This window comes from Aythya marila (genome assembly GCF_965140915.1).
Source record: "Aythya marila genome assembly, chromosome: 11".
In the NCBI taxonomy this organism is placed as follows: domain Eukaryota; kingdom Metazoa; phylum Chordata; class Aves; order Anseriformes; family Anatidae; genus Aythya; species Aythya marila.
The window spans coordinates 116893-139648 of NC_139052.1; the positions used below are offsets into that span (position 1 = coordinate 116893).

Consider the following 22756-nt stretch of genomic DNA (forward strand, 5'->3'; position numbering starts at 1 on the left):
CAAGTGTGCTCTGGGTGTACAAGTGTGATCTGAGTGTGCAAGTGTGCTGTGTACTGTGTTAGTGAGAACACATTTATTGCCATAGTACAGGCTGAAATCATAGGAAATTAGTCATTGTGTGAAGTAGCCACTTGGAGAAACTTAAGGGAACGTACTGTTTAAAACTTTTTGATCGTACTGAGTCAATGCACAAATCTATTACTTTCTTGAAAGAGCACATGAGAAAGAGTCAATATGGTATCAATCCTTTCCATCAATGGTTCACTGGTTTGTTTGAAACAGTGCATAGATGCTTACTGGGATTGATCAAGGAGGGATTGAGGATTTTGTTCGCTGTGGTGTCAATCATCATTGCATGTAGTATTGTGATAAATGTGGTTGTAGGGTTACTCGCAAAAATGTTATAAAATGTTATAGAGATTTTGAAGAGGTGCCGGAAGTGGGTGCCCGGCGGATCACTGCAAAGCGGACTGAAGCAGCTTTGGAGTCTGCACGCGCCGAGGACGACCAGGAAGAGGTTCCTGATAGTTATTTTGACGGTGACGTGGGCTGTGGCACCTCGACGACTATCAAGAGCAGCCTTTAATCACCATCAAGTGATTGGGTTTGGGTGTGTTACTATTGAGTTGTGTTGCTTACTATTAATTGTGTTGCCATTGAGTGCTTACAGTAATTGTAGTGTTATTAGGGTTAAGTTGTATAGTTGTGTTATGTTATGTATTTGACATCTGATGTAAAACCAGCCCTTGAAGAAAAGTCACCAAGAAAGGATAACAGCGACCATGGCTGAATTAACGAAGCAAGGGACTTTGGTCATGTTATCAGTTATAATAATGGCTGGACATGGTAATGCCATCTTAGGGAAAATTGACCCTCAGCAGAATATATGGGTCACCTGGGCTAATCAGTCTGGACAGAGCTCATTCTGTTCAGTTAGTTAAAGAGGGACTTCGGTTTCTACTTATAGTTATATTGATTATCATTGCTGCATATGTAATCTTTAACTGTCTAACTAAAAAACTTGAGCAACTCACACAGAAGGTGTTTGTTGAGCAAAATAAAAACGGGGGAATTGTTGAGGAATGGTTAAGTGAGGTGGGACATGTGAATGTGGGGCAATTGGCAGGCAATAAGCTAATAAAGTACCGTACTCAGCTTACATGGATCTGGGCACGTACGCAGGTGGCTGAGAGCCAATCAGGATCAAGAACACGATGCCCTTAGGCGATTGGATAGACCCCCTGGGGCAGGACGGTAGCAACTGCATAGCGCGGGAAAGTGTTAGCCAATCCTAAGTTTAGTTTAAGAATGTTTACGAGTTTCGGAATAGATAAAAGGCGACTGAGCTATCCATTAAAGTTGAAGTTCACTGTTCACTCATATTGAGCGTCTGTGTCTTCCTCCCGTCGACAACAAATGGCGCCCGAGCAGGGACCGATCTGAACGGGAACAGGGACTCGGCTGGAGTCGAACCTGCGAGCCACGGTTGGACGGGATACGGGGACCGGTCCTGCAACGCAGCTCAGGAGGTGAAAAGGATTAAAAAATTGTCGAATCCCCGCACCCGAGGCCTGAAAGGCGAAAGGGACGAAAACTTCGAATCCCCGCACCCGCAGCTCGGAAAGGGAGTCCTCGCACCCGGGACGAGCCCATAGAGGGTCCCACCGGAACGCGCCGCCGAGGTCTTGCAAAGGCTGCAACGGTACCGACGCATATAAAGGTATGGAGAGGCAAGCGGCGTATGATTTGCTCAAATGCTTTTTAGAAAAGCGGAGCACACAGTGTATATATTGTAAAAAGGAATTGCCAGAGTTATTAGCTTATGGGGTAGCTAAGGGTTGTTTTTTAAATCCTGATATGGTGTTTGAACAAGCAGAGTGGAGGAAGTTCGGGGACAAACTACTTGATGAGGTGATTAGTGATAACAAGGTGGCGAGAAAATTAATGAAGCCATGGAGGGCGGTAACTAATGCATTAGCAACACACCAAGCTGAACAAAAAATAGCTGCTGCCATAACAGAGCGATTAGGATCATCCAGTCAGAATGGGGGGACTTCTTCTGCTTCCTCTACTCAACAAAGAGCTGAGGAACAGTCTTACCCCTCTCCACCATCATATAGAACAGTTATAATTCCACAGGGGACCTCGGGTGGCTGGGAAACATCTATACCCATATCAGGGGAAGAAGAATCTTCACAGCCACCGACAGCCCCACCCGCACAATTAGAGAATGGAGAAAGGGTGGGTGGGGAATCGGGAACAAATTCATTTTCGACAAATCCATTTAAATCCAATTTACAGGATAGGGAGGAGACATGGAAAAGAATAGCTCATGAGGCAATGAAGGACGGGAATATCGAGATAGCAGCACAGATAACAACAGCCCTCCTGGTGGTGTACTCACCTCCAGATGCACAGGGACTAGCCAGAAGGGCATTAGAACAAATCAGAGAACCAGGGGGAATACCGTCCTACATGGGAATTAAACAGGGTAGGGAGGAACCATTCGGGTTGGTTATCGATCGAGTAGCAAATGCAATACAAGCCGCGGGAGTTCCCGATTATCTTAAAGGCACTATATTAAAGCAATGTGCACTCCAAAATTGTAACCCTTCAACTCGAAGTATATTAGCTACATTGCCGAGTACTTGGACAATAGAGGAAGGATTGGAAAGAATGTCTCAGGTACCTGTAGGTCCACAGGCTATGTTAGTAAAAGCAGTAAAACAATTAGGTGACAACATGAAGGAGCAGTCTAAAGTGCTTGCCGCCCTTGCACCTTTGCAAACCCCCGGAGGACGTTCTAATGGCCGAGGATCGGCACCGCAGCGCCGTTGCTTTCGGTGTGGTATTGCGGGACACATCAGACGGGAGTGTAAAACAGAATCAGTGTGGTGCCAAAACTGTCAATCAAATACTCATAGCACTTCGGCATGCCGACGAGGTACGTCGGGAAACGGCCGGAGCAGCGGGAAGAGCCGCCCCGCGACGACACAAAAAGCGGCTTTTGCGACAACGGCAGCAACAGCACCGGCACCATCTGCAGCGACTCCCCTCTTTCTCCGACCCGCCAGCAGAGGGAGCCTCGGCCTGGATTGGGCAACAGTAGTCGATGTGACTTTATTGGATTCGAGACCCACCAGGGTAAGGACAGGAGTTTTTGGACCAATAATTATTAATGGTGAACCCGTGGGAGCTCTATTAATAGGGAGATCGTCTGCCACTATGAATGGATTACAAATATTAATTGGACTTATTGATAAGGACTATCTTGGGGAAATACAAGTTATGGTTTCTGCAATGTTCCCTCCAATTCATGTGCCGCAGGGCACAAAAATAGCACAATTAATCCCATTGCCTCATCTTGCTGAATCGTTAGCACCAGAATCTGGAAAGTATCGAGGACAGGGAGCATTTGGCTCCACGGGAAAAGTGGTGCTATTGACACTTGGTATGCGTCAAAGACCACGACAAAAGGTCGCTGTGTGCTTAAAGGATGAAAAAATACAAATTGAGGCATTGTTGGATACTGGTGCTGATGTATCGATAATTAGCACAAAAGATTGGCCGTCACATTGGCCTACATTTGAGTCTAATGCCACGGTTTCAGGAGTAGGAGGTATGATTCTTGCTCGTCGATCACCAGTGCTGCAATGGACAATAGGTGATAAGGTGGTAAATTGCAGTGTATCCATCTTATCACTGCCCGAGGGAGTACAAGCGTTAATAGGGCGAGATATCCTTGCCCAAATGGGAGCGGTTCTCACAACAAATCATCAAAATTTTTAGGTGTGGCCATTGCTCGGACTTTCCCAATCCCACTTAAATGGAAAACTGATGAACCTGTGTGGGTTGAACAGTGGCCACTAAAACGGGAAAGTCTTTTACATGCCCATAAATTAGTACAGGAACAGTATCAACAAGGGCATCTGAGACTGTCAACAAGCCCTTGGAATACTCCGGTTTTTGTGATTCCCAAAAAATCAGGGAAATACCGTTTGCTACACGACTTACGAGCAGTTAATAGTCAAATGTGTGCTATGGGAGCACTGCAACCTGGGTTACCTAATCCTGCTATGATACCAGAAGGGTGGAAATTGTTAATTGTAGATCTTAAAGACTGCTTTTTTACAATTGCATTACATGAAAATGATAAACAGAGGTTTGCTTTTACACTCCCTGCCATAAACTGTGAAGGGCCATGTCAGAGATTTGAGTGGACTGTATTACCTCAGGGCATGCGTAATTCACCTGCCTTATGTCAGCTCTATGTCGATGCGGCACTTCAACCAATTCGCCGCGCGTGGCCCAAAACGATAATTTACCATTACATGGACGATATTTTGTTAGCCCAAAAGGAGATATTTTCCCTGCAACAGAAAAATGCTCTGGCAGCTGCTCTTAAACAAATGGGACTGGTAATTGCACCAGAAAAAATTCAGGAGGCAAGCCCCTGGAAGTACTTGGGGTGGAAAATTACAGATTCCACTATTCAGCCTCAGAAACTTACCATCCAATCGAACATCAAAACCCTCAATGATGCTCAAAAACTGCTAGGAGATTTACAATGGATTAGGCCAGTGGTCGGAATTCCAAATGAACTGTTGAATTCCCTTCAGCCATTATTAAAAGGAACCGACCCTACCACAAAGGTAACATTATCAGAAAAACAGTCAGAAATATTACAACAAATTGCATCATTGATTACAACGCGTGTCACACATCGACGCATACCCGACAGGCCACTCGATCTTACTATTCTGTGTGGTCCGCAATACTTGATGGGTGCTATCACACAGCAAAAAATAAAAACGGGGGAGACGGGAGTGGAAACTGTGGTATTGGAATGGATAGCTCCCCCATTGCAACCCCGAAGAACAATTCAAGATGTGTTATTCTTAAATGTCCAGGTGTTTTGTGTTGAAAGTATTTATGTAAGGGTAAGGTTTTAAAACAAAGTGTTGCAAGTCACTTCATGAGGAACACAATGAGAGGCAATACTTGTTTGTTTGCTTATCATTCTAAATTATATTCTTGTGGTATGATTGAGGTTGTGGTATGATTGAGAGTGAGATGTGCCAGAGGCCTCTGGGTGTGCAAGTGTGCTCTGGGTGTACAAGTGTGATCTGAGTGTGCAAGTGTGCTGTGTACTGTGTTAGTGAGAACACATTTATTGCCATAGTACAGGCTGAAATCATAGGAAATTAGTCATTGTGTGAAGTAGCCACTTGGAGAAACTTAAGGGAACGTACTGTTTAAAACTTTTTGATCGTACTGAGTCAATGCACAAATCTATTACTTTCTTGAAAGAGCACATGAGAAAGAGTCAATATGGTATCAATCCTTTCCATCAATGGTTCACTGGTTTGTTTGAAACAGTGCATAGATGCTTACTGGGATTGATCAAGGAGGGATTGAGGATTTTGTTCGCTGTGGTGTCAATCATCATTGCATGTAGTATTGTGATAAATGTGGTTGTAGGGTTACTCGCAAAAATGTTATAAAATGTTATAGAGATTTTGAAGAGGTGCCGGAAGTGGGTGCCCGGCGGATCACTGCAAAGCGGACTGAAGCAGCTTTGGAGTCTGCACGCGCCGAGGACGACCAGGAAGAGGTTCCTGATAGTTATTTTGACGGTGACGTGGGCTGTGGCACCTCGACGACTATCAAGAGCAGCCTTTAATCACCATCAAGTGATTGGGTTTGGGTGTGTTACTATTGAGTTGTGTTGCTTACTATTAATTGTGTTGCCATTGAGTGCTTACAGTAATTGTAGTGTTATTAGGGTTAAGTTGTATAGTTGTGTTATGTTATGTATTTGACATCTGATGTAAAACCAGCCCTTGAAGAAAAGTCACCAAGAAAGGATAACAGCGACCATGGCTGAATTAACGAAGCAAGGGACTTTGGTCATGTTATCAGTTATAATAATGGCTGGACATGGTAATGCCATCTTAGGGAAAATTGACCCTCAGCAGAATATATGGGTCACCTGGGCTAATCAGTCTGGACAGAGCTCATTCTGTTCAGTTAGTTAAAGAGGGACTTCGGTTTCTACTTATAGTTATATTGATTATCATTGCTGCATATGTAATCTTTAACTGTCTAACTAAAAAACTTGAGCAACTCACACAGAAGGTGTTTGTTGAGCAAAATAAAAACGGGGGAATTGTTGAGGAATGGTTAAGTGAGGTGGGACATGTGAATGTGGGGCAATTGGCAGGCAATAAGCTAATAAAGTACCGTACTCAGCTTACATGGATCTGGGCACGTACGCAGGTGGCTGAGAGCCAATCAGGATCAAGAACACGATGCCCTTAGGCGATTGGATAGACCCCCTGGGGCAGGACGGTAGCAACTGCATAGCGCGGGAAAGTGTTAGCCAATCCTAAGTTTAGTTTAAGAATGTTTACGAGTTTCGGAATAGATAAAAGGCGACTGAGCTATCCATTAAAGTTGAAGTTCACTGTTCACTCATATTGAGCGTCTGTGTCTTCCTCCCGTCGACAACAAGTAATACCTGAGGTGGTGTTGGGAGTGAGAAGGGGGAACAATCTCAGTTGAATCTAGTGAGGTCAGAATGGATTATGTATTTAAAAACTCATATGAATGTGGCCTGATAGCAAAAGATACAAGGGATGCACGCTTGATTTCATAATTTAACATAATCTATAGTTTTCAAGCTAGCTGCAGAGGAGGAGAGAAATCTCTGGGTTGGTTTAGGGGAAAAGAAGAATCAAGTGGTTTTCCTTAATCTTTTTTTTTAGCTGTGTCTTGATGAGCCTATGCACATAACCTGTCTGTATTTATGTTTTGGAAATCAATGTTTGTGTTAAAATCACCTGCAATTTGGTGATTTAGGCAACTGATCAATCAACAAGGTTCAGAAACTCTGAAGTTAAAGCCAGCAAGGGTTGCTTGGCTGTTGTCAGGACTGGTGGGCTATCTGCATAGATACTAACTGGAGTAGTGATCTTTTTTCAGAAAGACTGGAGCTTGTCTCTAACAGGCTACCAGTTTTGAAAATGAGGTGTTTAGGACATCTTTGGTGAAAGTTATTGCCTGCTCATATAAAAAGTAAAGTGAGGATAACAATTTGGTTTGGTGTAGAAAATCTTTGTTTCCATTGCTGAACTAGGCTTTGAATCACTGTGTATTGTTTCAGTATCTATTTTACAGAGAAATATGAGCTTGAAAGAAGTTATCAATCATATAATGCATTCATTTCTCTGAGATAAAACCAGCAGGCCAGATGAGAAGGTGTTTTCATCTTTTATTATGCTGTAGGTGGACTTTGGGTTTTATATGAGAAGTCCACTCAAACTGTGGTAGAACACTGTGAGGAACTCAGGTTATGAAAATGGAGTGAATCTAGGTGCTCTGGGAAACACTTCTTGCTCTGACTTAGAGTGGGTTTCTTGGGGAAGCTACAGACTTAGACCATGGTGTGTGCATCACAGTCATGGAAGAAAGCCTACATCCTACCACTGATGATTGTGATCTCATTTTTTGTGCTTGATCCCACCCTGTATTTTGAAAGAATTATACTCGAAATTATGCCAGCAGTCATGAGCACATTAATTTTGGCAGACTTCTTTTGTTCTGGTAAGCTCTCCTTAGGTGAAAGGCTTTCTTCATTTCAGTAAGAGGCTCGTGTATTAGGAGGGGGAGGAGAAACACTACTACTCAACAGAACCCACAATTTGGAGCTATTTTTATTCTACACATGCTTTCACTGCCAGAGAGCTAGATGGTCTAAATAGGAAGCAATGGAAAGCTGAGGAAGAACGTGTTTTCTCTCTAGCTAACTTGCTAAAAATGTAGTAAGATTTTTCTGCTTTGGTTTGTAACATTCCTCTACTGTCTCATGACATGCCGTAGCATTAGTTCAAAAAAGAAAAGTAAAATTGCAGGTATCTGCTTAACATAACAAAGTCAAGTGTGGTTAAGAAATTAATTATCAAACTGCAGCCTCTTATAAAACATTTCTAAAAGACAGTGTCAAATGCATAGTCGAATGTATTTTTCATATTCAAGTTGTCAACTTCAGAGGTGTTCTTATGGGCTGAAGCTTTCTCATTAGATACCTGTAAATGTACTTGCAGTGAGCATGAACTGCATTGGTATTAGTTTTTACTAGCTTTTAATAAACCATTGGGATCCTTACTGCACAGACTCATAACAAAAAATATTTCTGTCCTAAAAAGGACAAAGGTAAATGGATGAAGCAGACCAGAAACAGGAGGAGAAAGATGCAACTGAAATACTTCCCTAAGGGTGTGATTAAGACCCTGCTGTCAGTCCAGTAATTTATCATCCGTATGCACAACCTCCCATATGATATCCTTTCAAAGGGAAATTAGACTGATGTCTTTGCAGTATGTTAATACATGTCTTTAAATTTCAAATCCCTTTCACTTTGAAATTCAGGAAAGTGTTACTTAGAAAACCAAAGCAGCAAATCTTGTTTTAGAAGATATACAGATGAGTTAACTCCACCAATGCATAAAATTGGTAGCCAAACAGTTAATATCTTTTTAAAGTCCAGGCTTAATGTGAGTGTAGTATCACTAGTACACACTCTTACTGGGACATTACATGACGAAAGGAATCCTGCCACAATTTTAATGATGAAAAAACAAAAAAAACATATTTGACCATAAATATTTTCTTCTCTTTCCAAATGAAAGACAGTGGAGTTTCTTTAATACTTGCCTTTTTTCCTGTTACTCATGCATATATCAATGTGTACTCTTATAGAACAACTCTAAATTATGTATACCCCAAATCAACATCCCAACTGTTGAGATCTGACATCTGCGTGTATCCTGGGAGTATCTCACCTACGGCCTCTAACTGTAGCCATCTAACGCTTCATCTGTGATGTCTCTGTATGTGTCTGACTGTGGTATTGCAGAACTCGCCACTTCTATGGTATTTCAAATACCTATATTACATGTTTGCATGTGTATAAATACTCATCTGCTAAAAATAAAACAATGCCACCAAAAAAAAAAAAAAAAAGCACAACAAAACAAACAAAAACAACAACAAAACAAACAACAACAAAAAACAAACTCACCACTAGAATTTACTTTAACTCCTGGCAGAATTCAGACTCTCAAGGCCTGAGAAATAGTTGCGAAGTGTCAAGGTGCAGGACTTCCATGGCATAGCAGCAGTGTTGTGTGTAATTCTGTTCCCCCCAGGAACGCAGCTTCCCAGCCATAAGGCTCCTCAGAGGCCAGAGTGGGGAGGCAGAGATTAATCCCCACCAGCAGGGTGCAATTTTGATGGCAGAAAAATGGTCTGTAACATTCTCTTCTTCTCCAGAGCTGTTATTCCAAATGTACCTCTTGAGAGATGAAGAACCTACCCCTTATTTAGGTCTAATGACTTCTTAAAAAGTACTTAAACCTTTTCTTAAACATCTGATTTAAACTATGTGCATCTCCCAGGGTACGCTCATTATTAGAGTAAAAAATGTGAATCAACAGGAGAATGGCTTCCATTTTGCAGAGCACTGTTCTCTTTAATTACTAAGCTGCTTCTGATGTTGTATGTGTTTTTATGAAGGAGATTGCTTTTATATTGTTTACTGTATTCCTCTCTAGACTTTAACATGAAAAGCAAAATAAAGAACTATTGAAGCCCATGACTTGGAATTACTTAGTTTTTCTTCTACATATAGCATTTCGGTAGTTGAAGAAATCACTTTTGCTCACTCTAGGGGAGGCAAAAATAAAAGGCCTACCTATACTCTGTCACATGCTGTCCATAAAAAATATTTTTAGCCTCAAAAATTTTTAGACCAAGCCAAGTTTCAAACCAAATGAATCAAAGCAGATAGTTATAAAGCTTTCAACAACCAAAGTTGTGAGTCTTTAAGTTCTGTGATGTCATGTGTATTTTTATGACTTTCATGGTAAAGAAGCAGTATTGGTTTAAAAGAAAGCTAAGTACTTATTTAAAGATTCACTTTCAACCTCTTTAATAACATATGAACAGAATTGTCCTTTGGTCACTGATAAACTGACTAAGAGGTGTCAGCTGTCCCTAAATTATAAACCCTATTAGGAAACATAACTACTGCTTTATCTTCTGTAGAAGTGAGGGAAGAAATGAACCATTCCACAACTAGTGTTTAATATAACTGCACATATGCTATCTGAATTTCCTTCAAATGTGGCTATGAGGAAAAAGGAAATCAATAAATGTAGAAAAGCTGTTTCAGTGATGAGTATATAATCAAAAACCCTCCTATAGTTGTGGCTGCCTGCACTGGTTATTTGGTATGTCTAGTCAAACTTCATGGTGCAAAACCAGAGGCGTTTCGTGTGTAGCTTTTTACTTCTTTGTCACTGACTACAGTAACTTCAAGGAATTAAGGAAATAATTCAAGGAATTCTATTCAATATTTTTCACATTTTCATAGAACAGTGGTTTCCCAATTACCCTAAACTCCCTTCCTGCACATTGCTGTCTTAGTATTGCTCAGCTGTTGCTAAGGCAATATTTTTCTAGAGAAGAACCAAAAGATGATTACACAGAGCTCTAAGCAAGGCAGAGCAACTGTTACTTGTCTTCTGTGTATGGATGGGAAAGCATGGACATGGTTCTTGTGGGGATTTCGAAGCTGCACAGATCTGAAGATATGAACATGATATGATTTTACAACCTTTCTGTTGTGCTGGAACATGTAAATGGGGAAGAGATGCTGTGTGGGGCTGCCCCAGGGCAGAGCTGTGCTCTTCCTGCCTGCTGGGTAGGACCAGGTATCCTCCTCTGTGCTGGCAGGTCACTTGCAAGATGCTCCTGACTGGGGACAAAGGAGGGTGGGTCTGGCATTTGAGGTACATGATCCAGCAAGATACCCTGGTGCAAGGTAAGGACCCTGTTTCCAATCACCCTTGTGTTGGACGAGTGGGAGACAGAGAGTAGCTTCTTTGGTCTCGGTGCTTGACAATGCTATACGTGCGCGCTAAACTTTGCTAACCTGTCAGGAGTCACATCTACTCCAAACTCAGTCTCAGGCAAAGAAAAACCACAAAGATAAGGCAGTCTCCAAAGTAAGAGTGAGGGACTCCTCTCTGCTGAAGGCAAAGACTAGTTGTCAGGGTGACTGCTGGCCCTACAAGGGGCAGATTGAGCTGATACTTGTTTGGTTCAGCTCAGCCAGGTCAGTGGTAGAGAGAAAAAGTGGGTGCAGCTGCTATACTGGTGTTCTGGTGAACCTGCTCCTCCTTGACAACTTCCCTGCTTCACCACCTTTCCTTAGTACATCCCTTGTGTCTGTCTTTACTCTCCTCATCTTGATGGCAAAAGAATTTTGCTTCCATAAGCATCTCTTGCCTGCACTGCTTCTTAGCAGCTGCTGAAAGTTTCTGCTTGCTTCCTGGAGGCAACTTCTGAATCCTCTCACAATATCTATTCAGTCAAACTTTTTCATTAAAACACTTAAGAATATGTTGGTAAATGTGGGAGTGGTTCTGCTCTGCTTTTCTTTATTCCTTGTAATTAACCTATGTCACTAGAAAGCAGTGTCCTCCTTTGACCTCATTTGATCAGTGACAGCCACAGGCTGCTGTCTGCAGAGAAATGTAATTCTGCCCCTGGACCTTCTGTTCGAGCCCAGTGATCTGATCTTATGGGGTAAGAGTGTGCTGTTTCTTCAAGTAGGTGTTCAGGAATGCATTCTGGAAGTAAGAGCAAAGCTGCTGTTTTCTGTGGAGGTATTATTGTATTCTCATTTTCTAGCAAACATCTTATTTATCTGCTCCAATATTTCAAGATCAAACTTTCCTTTACTTGACATGCCTTGTTAATCAGGATGATGCCTATCTCATTTGCAAGCCCACTGTCTGGGTTGTTTGTTTGCCACAGGAGGCAGGTTAGTTCTGGCACAGCAGATCTGTTTCTAATACCTCTAATTAAGACAAGACGATATCCTACTCCCATCAGTTTTCCCTTTCATAGAGGGAACAGTATTTATCCTATTTCATAGTGGCAGAAATCATAAATCCAAGAATTTTTGAAAAGAAATTAGTTAAGCATGAGGAATCGGGTTGAGATTGGAGGAACTGAGGTTTGTGAAAGTAGTGTATTGGCTGATGTACATGTACAAGGGAAATCACAGAATCACAGAATTGAAGGGGTTGGAAGGGACCTCAAAAGATCATCAGGTCCAATCCCCCTGCCAAAGCAGGTTTCTTAAAGCAGGCTGCCCAGGTAGGCATTCAGATGGGCCTTGAATATGTCCAGAGAAGGAGACTCCACAATCTCCCTAGGCAGCCTGTCCCAGTGCTCCGTCACCCTCACCATGAAGTTCTTTTGCATGTTGGTGCAGAACTTCCTGTGCTCTATCTTGTGGCCATGACTCCTTGTCCTGTCCCTGCAAACCACTGAAAAGAGGTTGGCCAAATCCCTCTGTCTCCCACACCTCAGGTATGTATACACATTGATGAGATCCCCTCTCAGTCTTCTTTTCTCCAGGCTGAACAGACCCAGGTCTCTTATCCTTTCCTCATAGGGAAGATGCTTCAGGCCCTGTATCGTCTTTGTGGCCCTCCGCTGGACTCTTTCCAGGAGATCCCTGTCTTTTTGTACCGGGGAGCCCAGAACTGAACACAGTACTCCACATGAGGCCTGAATGCGATCAAATGAGATCAGTAAGGCTAGAAAGTTGTGGATATTTGGAGAAGGAACACAAAATGTTAGCTCAAGAGGCAAGGATGGGCAAAAAACGAAAAGCAAAAAAGATTCCAGAGGTCGGAAGTTAAAGAAAATATCCAAAAAGTTGTTTTTCCATTTGTACAAAGGACTTAACCTCTTCAGTAGCATGTGGCAGTCAAAGGGAGGGTGTAAGGTGGCTTTTGACCTTCCTTCCCTTCTGCGTGCATTAGCAGGCTGCATGTGCTGAGCTTTATTTCAAGCCCTGTATATCCTCCCAGGGAGCAGTTCCATTCACTGTTGTTCATGTAGTCAAAACATCCCCTTTTACTGGTACAAGCTATTGCAGGTAGCAATTTTAACATTGAAAGCATTTACTTTCTAACTGTTCTTTAATACATTTTTAAACACTTAGCACTGTGCAAAATCAGCAAAACTTTCTTGTAAGCTTGTTGGGCTAGATAACAACCCATTGAAAAGAAACCTAATTCACAATCTGGAAATAGTCCGCTGGGCTGCAAGAGTGTACTGGCTGATTAGCAACTGAGTGCTGGGACTGCTCTAAGCCCTTAGGAATCTGATTCAATCCAAAATTTAATGTTTGAATCATGGAATTATGCTGAACACTGGTATTCATCTGTCCTTAAAAAAGATGATTTGTTCTTGGCTTTCCTTCAATTCTGTATGACTTCTGTAAAGGAAGTACTCTGTGGAGAAATACCAGTGGTGGCTGTTTTGGATGAACATATTGGTCTCTTCTTGGAGAAAGCAGGGAGCTGGCAAGAGTGAAATCTCAGATATATCTGCTCTGAGGATACAAAGTGCTATGTCATTCCTTCTTATGCAGGATGATACCTGACATCAACCTTTAAGAACTGACATGAAAATACACTTTCACAAACAAATACAGGTGAGGAAAAAGCCTGAGCCTGGCTAGGAGTTCTCTCTGGCTAGATTTACATGATAGAAGCTGGCTTCTGATAGAGAACAACTGCTGAACAAACATTTCCTTTTTTACTGTTACAGCACCTGGTATATTTAAAGGGCACCAACTAGTCCAAGTTGGTAAGAAAGGGCATACTGGCACTCCACAGAGTTCATGGAAGTAGTCTTCATGTATATTTAGGCTTGTGAACTTTTTATTCCATTCCTAAATCTGTAATCCAAGCTAATATTTTCCCCTCACTAATTCAATAAAGAATTCTAAGAAATCCAGTAGCTGCATGTCGTGACTGTACTGGTTATTTTTGCATCTATGGTTAATAGTCTCCACTGTTAGGAGAAGCTTTTAAAGAAAAGATGCATCAAAATAGTAATGAGTATCAAAATAATGAGACACCAACTATAACTTGCTTTGAAGTGACCACAAAGATAATTTGTGATACCTCTTGCCTACTTCCCTCTGTTTTAAGAGTGAGGGAGAAATAGTGCACAAATATACAAAGTTTAAAATTAAACGCAAGCAAACAAAAAGCATTGACATTTGTCTGACATAACACTGTGGTACAAAGTTTTTATTGGAAACATCCTCTGAAAGTTCGTCGTCTTTAAAATAAATAACCTCCCGAAGAACCTCACTTTCAAAAGTCCAAGAAACGTGCAATTCTTTGATCTGCATCTGTCAGTGATTTCACCACATAAATTAAATGCTGTAGAAATTAAGGAAAACTATTTGGAGAGAAAACAGTGACACAGTAATAGTGTTAATATATGTCTTCAAAGAGAGGATTTTTTTTTCCCTGTAACACAAGCTGCTTGGATAAACAAAATTAATGCCAGAAATAAAATGTTTGTTGGTGGTAATTAGGTGTTCTGCTAATTTATACTGTTTGTGTTTCATAAGATTACATTTCATATTAAACAGCACCAGTAAGAAGACCAAAGGAATGTCTTTATGGCAAAATATCATAGGTTGAAATAATCTTCCATCTGTTATTATGCTGATGGATGTTAGTCAAACCTCGGCTAGGGAGGCTAGACAGCATACCAAACTTTGACAGACAGCAGAATCTCTACCAAGCAGGAATTAATGCCCACTGGAAAGGACAGAGAAGTAACTTTTACTCTTTGCAGTCTATTTCATTTAAGATGGCTGCCTTTAAGAATAGAAAATCATTGGCTACCAGGCAGGGCCTGAGCTCAGCTTGGCTTCTCAAGAGGAAGTTTTATACCACAGACCCAAATCATAATTACCGCAGCAACTTTGTCCCAGCTTTCCACAGGTCTCCCTGAACTAAACTTCTGTCAGCGTATAAGATGCTGACAGAAGCTAACTGGCAAAGAGATTTCTGCGGGGAAATGGCAAATAACTCAACTCTGACTGGGCAAGGCTCCAAACCCTGTTTGTAGCCCAAGGTAGCTGCTCTGAGAGAGGCCCACAAGCAACCCACCAGCCTGGACACCTACAAGTGGTGCACCAGAAGTCACTGTCATGGCAAAGGCTGCAGCCTGCTCTGACCACTGGGTCTACATCTGTAAGTAAACTGGGACAGAACCTGTAGTACACACTAGAGTACGGCCATCTGGATGCAAGCTGAATTCTTTCCCACACTGCAAATGTTTAATTCATACTGGCCACTATTATCTTCCATCTCATGCCAGGACATTTTGTGGGAGGCTATCTGGCATGGGCTGGAACAGTGACAAAAGATATATTAATAGATGAACAGTTTAGTGTACCACTGATTGGGCCCACAGCCAGGCTTCGCTTAGCTTATGAGAAATGACAGTAAGTGCTTTTAGGAAGGTAGAGGGTTCACCTACTTTCCTGGGACCTGACCGGGCCTGTCACCCCAAGTGATACCAAGTAAAATGCAAACAGCCAAATGGCTTTTCAGGAAGGCCAGGTCTTTAGAACTCCCTCCCACCTAGGCTGATGTACTTGTGAATCCACCTGGCCTACCATCTTCCTTTTTACCTAGGGCTTATAGCTTTGTTCTTTTTTCTTTCTTTACCAAAAAAAAAAAAAAAAAAAAAAAAAAAAAAGTGACCTACTCTTCCTGCCATGACTTTTTAGACTTTGGTGTAGATGCAAAGAAAGATGAAAGACACATCTCTTCAAAGTATGAGTTATTTTTGAGGAGATATGTATATAGCTTTATACAGCACATATGCTATTGCCAAAATGTCCTATGAAATGAAACCCACTGTCATTCCAGGCTTTTGGCAGAGCAGACAGGAATAGCCACTGACTTCTGTGACAGGGTACAGCTTCATATTCCCATCTATGAACTCGTGTCAAATGTTTGCTCCAAGGTTTGTCCATATCCACTTTATTTTATTTTATTTTATTTTATTTTATTTTATTTTATTTTATTTTATTTTATTTTATTTTATTTTATTTTATTTTATTTTATTTTATTTTTTAAAGTAGAGACTTTCTGTTCAGACTGCTAGAAACATATATTTAGGTATGAACACCTCAGTTTAGGGCCCTTCATACATGTATATTCATCTAAGTGTAAAGTCTATTTCTGTGCCTGAGAAACATGAGCTGTTTGATTTGGTGAAGTCATGGCTGGCTTTTGTCTGCCATTTGTGTGTCTGTTTGGCACTAGCATGCTCTGCCCTGAAAGTAAGGAATTCTGATGAAGAATCTCAAATATTTATTCAGTAAGATAACATGAGATCCTTTATGTACCTGTTCTCACTGCCCGAGAGTCAGTCTGCTTCATGGTGACTGGTCCTTCTGAGACCGCATGGTTCGATATGCCATCCTGCCAAATGTAGGAGGAAAATCTTGAAGATCTTTGTTTTTCATTTTTGGTAAGTGCAGGAAGGATGAGTTTTTCTTAAGGTACAAATTCCATACTGGAGCACATCAAAGCTACTGAAAAAGGGTATTATTTCATATGCTATCCACTGCTGCTGCTTAGCAGCCTGGTCCACAGATGCTCAAGCAGGTGACCTTTGGTTTCAGTGAAGTGTTTCATGAAGTTCGTATTTCCACTTGATTTTAAAAAACAGAAGCCTGAACAGGTTGACCTACTCAACCATATTGTCTATTCAGCTTAACAAAAATAGGATTATTTGTGGTTTGTACTAATGTACTAGAACACAGCACGAGTGGATTCTTGCCTTTTGAAGGTGTTTGTTTGTTTGTTTGTTTGTTTTCCCAGTTTGATAAGGCACCCAGTCTGACAGTCATTTTGCTAAGGAGGGGTCTGTATGTAAATCCCAGAAAGCCCATGTTTTTCCTGGAGGGAAGAGTAGAATGGTTCGAGAAAACTTACCCAGTCAGGCTCTCAGGTCATGCGCCTGCCCTGGCTGCTCCTCTTTCGTGGGAATTGCCTTATGACCCTGAGGTGTCGCTTGCCTGCTCTATCTTGTATCTGAGTGTCTCTGCTACGCTTGCCTTAGTTGGCAGTTTGATCTAAGCTCTTTAAGAAGGATTAGGGTATGGGACCCTCAGACATGCTAGTTCTTCTCTGTCCATCTCTTTTCAACTAGCTTTTTTTCTTTTTCAGCAGAAGGGAAGGGAGAGAGAGTCCTTTGTTAGCTGGTAGAAAGCACTTAATTCAGAAGCATTCAGTAGAGTCTGCAGCTTCTACTAAAAATAGTGAGTTTTGTTTTGTTTTGTTTTTTCTAGCTTCAAAACTTACAACATGCTGCTATCTACCACTTCTGCTTGCTTGTCTAAAGTCCAGTAAATTTTTTGGCATATGTGACTTGGACCTTTTACATAAAAAGTGAAACATTTTCTTAAAATTCTCCCTATTCAAAGACACAGGCATTCCCTCAGGCAAAGGATACTTTGTCATGATTTAAATGTAAAATAAAATAAAATGACCAGCAAGATACTGTGAAGAGAATTACAAAATGCCTATTTGCACTTATGCGATGTCTTCAACAGTTTTTGCATAGTGCCACATATCTTATGGAACTCTCTAATTAATCTTCTGTTTACAAGGGTATATTATATTAACACTTCAATGGCATTTAGCTGTGTAAAATGGTGTTAAAATATGCAAAAGGCTCAAAAGATAAATATCACAAATGTACAGACAGTTTACATACCATGATAAATTATTTCCAGAAAGCATTATTTTCTAAGCATTGTGAATCAAATAATATTACAGGTCCAAAAACATTATTCACGTCTGCTGTGGCTGTTTTACAGCATTAAGTAATGTTTAAATCTGTTGTTGTTTTTACTAAGAGCATGTTTATTCATCAGGGTAGAGTTCAGATAATTGATCAAATTTAAAATGTGTTAATCTTTTTGCGCTGGGAGTCACAGGGTAAGATCTTGGCCCTGCTGAAGAATATAAAACTCCCACTTTCTTTATGGATGCCAGGCTGGTGATAAGGTTGTTTTCATCTTGTTCTCCCTGGCATCACACAAACCTGTAGGCTCCACAGTGTTAATGTTCCAAAAAAAAATCCTATCACCACTTTAGAGCTCTACTTGGAGCACAAGTTGCTCTTTTTCCTAGGACAAATTTCTCTTGACTTCAGTGGGAAAGAAGGCACTGGCAACAGTTCATTCTCTGGGATAAGGTAAATTTATTAAAAATAAAAAAAATATATTGGTTCAGAGACAATACAGGTACTTAAGCATCTAGATATCATATGCTAGTGTAGCATAATAGTTCATTAAATAAGCATGGAAACCTATGTTCTGACCTAGTAGCTTGTAGAAAGGCTTAAAGCAATATTGCATTAGAACTATATGGCAGAATTCCTGCCTGTTTTAGCTGAGGAACCTAGGACAATGCACTCCAAATGAAGGTCTGTTGCCTTTCACTTGCATGGAGAATTCTCAAAGCCACTGCTAAATCATTGCTGCTGGAGATGACCTGGATTTTTGTGAAATGTTAGTTTAAAAGATGGCACAGAGAATCATACTTTCATGTGGCAGGGTGCCTGTGAAAGAACTAGAAAAAAAATCCACTGCTCTTCTGAAGAACTTTTTTTAAAAACAAAAACAAAAACAAAAACAAAACAAACAAAAAAAACACACCTCTGAATAGGTGGACATAAAATGTGAACAATGTTCTGTTCTAGGATTACTCATTCATATTCTGAAAGCTTATATTTAGGACAAGAAACACTACTGTCACAGAATAAAATTTGAGAAACTTTACCAAAGGTAGTGCTAGTAAGCATATATATATATTTTTCTTATTTTTAATTACAAGGTACAGATTCTGGAAAGAAAAAAAAATCATGAAGATCTGTTTATTTTTTATTTATTTATTTATTTATTTTTAACTAGGGGTCAACTCATGAGTAATTTTTTGAGGGGGAAAAATGTGATCTTTGGCTATACAGCCAACTCAATACAAAGCAGTAATGGATGGGTGTGAGGAGTCTGGTCTGATGGAAGCCAAGGTTGTGGAGCTGAATGTTCTTGTGTGCTGAGGTGTGGGGTTTTTGTTTTTGTGGTGTTTTTAAGTACAGCTAGTATTTTAAGATACTCACATATAAGGAACATTTTGCTTGCACCAAAGAAATATAAAGATGCTATCATGACAACAGATTCAGAAGACATGAAAAAATACTTCTGCTTCCTTGGAGACTTAGCTTTAAGTGGGCTATTAAAGGAAATGAGGCTGCTGGGATCTCAGAGCAAGACTCCAGCTGGCTCTTGGAAGTCAAGCACGTGTGGCAGATGGTGGGGGTGCGCAAGGAACCTTGCTGTCCTGTCCTGTTCACGCTGCCCATGTCCCAGCAATGGTAGAGGGGCTGTTCCAGTAGGACAGAGCAGAAAGCTCAGTACGTACCGTAGGAGGAATGCAAGCCCTTAAGTGGGATGGATGTGCTTTTAAACATCTGTATTGCATTAGCATCGTGAAGCCCTAGAGAGAAATTACCGTACTGGGTTTGAGCAGTTGGACAACTTGAAAAGTGGGCAGTGGCCATAACAGGCTTATAGCTGTGCAAGGTGAAGTCATTGCTTTATGTACTTTAGGTGTGGAGGCTGGTTAAAGGAGAATAAGCTAGACGTTCAAGTTGATGTGTCACTTCCAGTACAAAACCCTACCTGTTCCATACTCACTGCCCACAATCAGACCATTACTAGGACTTCATCTTGAATATTTATCCAAGGCTCTCTGCTTGCCCTATTAATCTGCAGGCAGAATGCCCCTGGTCACTAGGTCTGTGGGGTATGACAGTTCCCTGAGCAAGGTGGTGACTGAAACCCATGCTGCAGCCCCTCTGTTTCCGTGACTGCAGCAGTGACTGACAGCAGGATGCCTGAACACCCACGGCCAGAGAGATACAGCACTGCACATATGTCAGAGTACAGAAAAGAGACCAAATGAAATCTAAAAAAAATAAATCAGAAGGGGATGATGGGGGATACAAACAGCATGTAATAATTCTTTAGTTTAGGAAAGACTGATTGCAACCCGTTAAGACAAAACCACTAAGTTCTCACTCTGTTCCAGTTTTGTTCTACTGCATTGGCACATGCCACGTATGGCCAAAATACCAAATTTTTCTTCTCTTAGTACAAGGAAGGAAAAGGTGTAGAGGAGAACAATGAACATCAGTTCTTGGCAGCTAGCAAGTGATGACATAAAAAGCACTTATGGCAATCTATAGTTATTTTTAATTTATTTAAAAGGAAAATCTATTTGCAACAGGAGCAAGTTGTTGGCAAGAGCTATATCACATTAATTTCTCTATAAATGTAATGCTTGTAATTTACACTCCGTGCACTGCTTTGTATATTTGGATGAAAAGTGCAACTGTTGGTGGTCTTTGTTAGTACTTTCAGCATAACTGAGCTCTGTGACCATAAGAAGTTGTACAACCTCTTAATAGTCTTATTTCTTTAGATTTTGAGTAAGAAAATAAAAAACAAAATGCCAAGAACAAACACCATTAGTAGTTAAAACTGGATTGGTCTGAAGCGTATGTTAGGCTAGACAAGATGACACCTATTTATTTTATCACAGAATCGTAGGGGCTGGAAGGGCCCTATGGAGATCGAGTCCACTCCCCTTGCTGAAAGCAGGTTCCCTTTACGATTTCCTTCAGTTGTTCATCACTCCTGCATTAATAGGACAGTTAAAAGATTTCACAGATTATTTGGCACTTTTTTTTTTTTTTTAATGGGTTAAAATGTTTGGTGTAGAAACCTTTTTTTTTTTTTTGGAGGGGATGAGGAAGAGGAGGAGGAGATGACAGCTGGGATAAAATGACATTTTCATCACGATCTGTCTAGCTTAGATTTTTCTCAAAGATGATCTCATGATGTAGCGCAGTAACTTTCTATCTGTGTTTACGATGATCTCTATGACAGCTCCTGACACTATTCCAGTTGCGCTTGCTTGTCTCCTGCCAGTTAAACACCTTCAGAGAAGGTACCCGTGACTTCCCCTCTGGGAAGCTGGGGTCACATGTGTCCCTCCTGCTCCTCGTGCCCGTTCTCGCCCAGTGCCTGTCCTGGGCCAGCCACGTGTGACAGTACCGCAGCCCCATCCCGACGGTGGTAATGCCGCCGACTGAAGGTATGTGTGGAGGGGCAAGGGGTGGCCCTGAGCTGGTTGCCAGTGCTGGTAGCACAAATCTACTTCTATACATACAGGGCTTGAGGCAAGTTTGGCCCCATTTACTGCTTACATGGGACACCCTTTGATTACAGCACATCAGCAACGGTTTGCTGCTGCTTTGCGTAGGACTTAGGAATGTGGAAATTTGGAAATGGCAGAAAGATGTTTGTTTTTATTTTCTCCTTCTGTCTCATCTAAGAACTATGCAGGCTGCAGCAGAACAGCAGCACTTTTATGTTTTTTTTGGGGGGGGACAAGTTAGGACTCTTGAAACCAGAAACTGAGCGGCCTGGGGGCCCGGCATGCCTGGTCTCTGAGGAGCAGTCCCCCCCTCCTGCACACAGGCTAACTGTAGTGGCAGCAAGAAACTAGCCAAACCCGGAGAACTTTGCAGCCTCTGGACATAAGGTACAATGGATCGGATTGATGCCAGCGCTGCTAATTCAACCGCCCGGCACGACATGCCTGAACTGCACGAGCTGCAAGGCAGCTCTCTTCCCTAGTCGGGGCAGGAGGCAAGGAGGAGCCAGGCCGGACCCCTCCTGAGTGGGGCAGCGGGACGCTGCTCGCCTCTGCCCGGTGCCTACCCTCCCGAGAGGCCGGGCGGCTGGAGGGGCTGGTGCCGGGCGGCAGCCGCCCGTTCGCCACAGCGGCACCGTCCCCGCGCGCAGCCCCTCGGCACGGCACGGCCGCTGCCGTGCGAAGTGCTCCGAGGCGGCGGCGGCGGTGCGGTGAACCCCTTCCCTCAGTCATACCCCGGCCGGCCGGCAGCGGTCCCGCAGGCAGCATCTCCCCCCTTACCTGCAGGTGAGACCAGCTCGCCTTCGCTGAGCTCCCCGGAGTCCGAGTCCATGCTGCGGGTACCGGCGGGGCGGAGGGACCGAAGCTGGCCGCCGCTGTCAGGAGAGCCCGGAGCGGGGGAGCGAGAGACCAGCGGCGCCTGCTGCCTCCTCCTCTCCTCCCAGCCCGGGCGCTGGGTCGGCGCCACCACATGCAGCCACCCCGCTCAGTGCCATTGGCTGCCAAAGGGGCGCGGAGACGGGCGGGCTCCGGCGAGGGGAGGAGGCAGCGGGGGCGCGGCGGAGAGCCGGGCTCCTCTTGCAGCCTGTTACGCAACTTCGGAGCCGCCCGTGCCTCCCTGGCCTCGCGGCTGTGGCCGCGGCCTCGGGCCCGCTGCCGCCTCAGGGATGTGGAGTGGGGCTACCCGGAGGCATCCCGGCGGCTGTGGTCTCCCCTTTGTGGGCTCGGGGTCGGCTCCAGAGGCAGAGCTACGGGGTGTGGGAAGGACCGAAGTGACGGTCCTTCACACGGGCTGTCTTTGCTTGTGGGCATAGCCCCTACCTTCAGTCATTGCTTTCTCTCTTCACAGCTCCCTCCCCTTAATCTCTCTGTTTTCTTTACAATCTGTCATTAGAGCGGTGGAGGCCAGCAGATACATAGCACTCAGCAAATGCCCGGGGGAGTATCGAAGTGAATTTTGGAGCTGCCAGTTCGCTGTTGCTTGCTGGCAACGTTTGGTAAAGGCTATGTCAGGAGATCATTTTGAACTCTGAAAACTTTATAGTTTAGACCACATTGCACAC

At 42.6% G+C, this 22756-nt stretch overlaps 1 protein-coding gene across 2 annotated transcripts in view; it reads right to left on the bottom strand.

Annotated features, from left to right (window-relative positions):
* The window catches only part of TNFAIP8L3 (TNF alpha induced protein 8 like 3), a 55485-nt gene extending 33248 nt beyond the window's left edge, over nt 1-22237 (bottom strand). Inside the window, exons 1-2 of one of the 2 annotated variants that reach the window (XM_082769567.1) lie at nt 21975-22237; nt 16310-16385 (exon numbers count right to left, since the gene is read on the bottom strand). In XM_082769567.1, the coding sequence (XP_082625693.1) occupies nt 16310-16385; nt 21975-22166 (268 nt within the window). In that variant the 5' untranslated portion in view covers nt 22167-22237. The remainder of the gene's footprint in view (nt 1-16309; nt 16386-21974) is intronic. The other variant, XM_082769568.1, reaches the window with a different exon arrangement.
* Nucleotides 22238-22756: the final 519 nt, after the last annotated feature.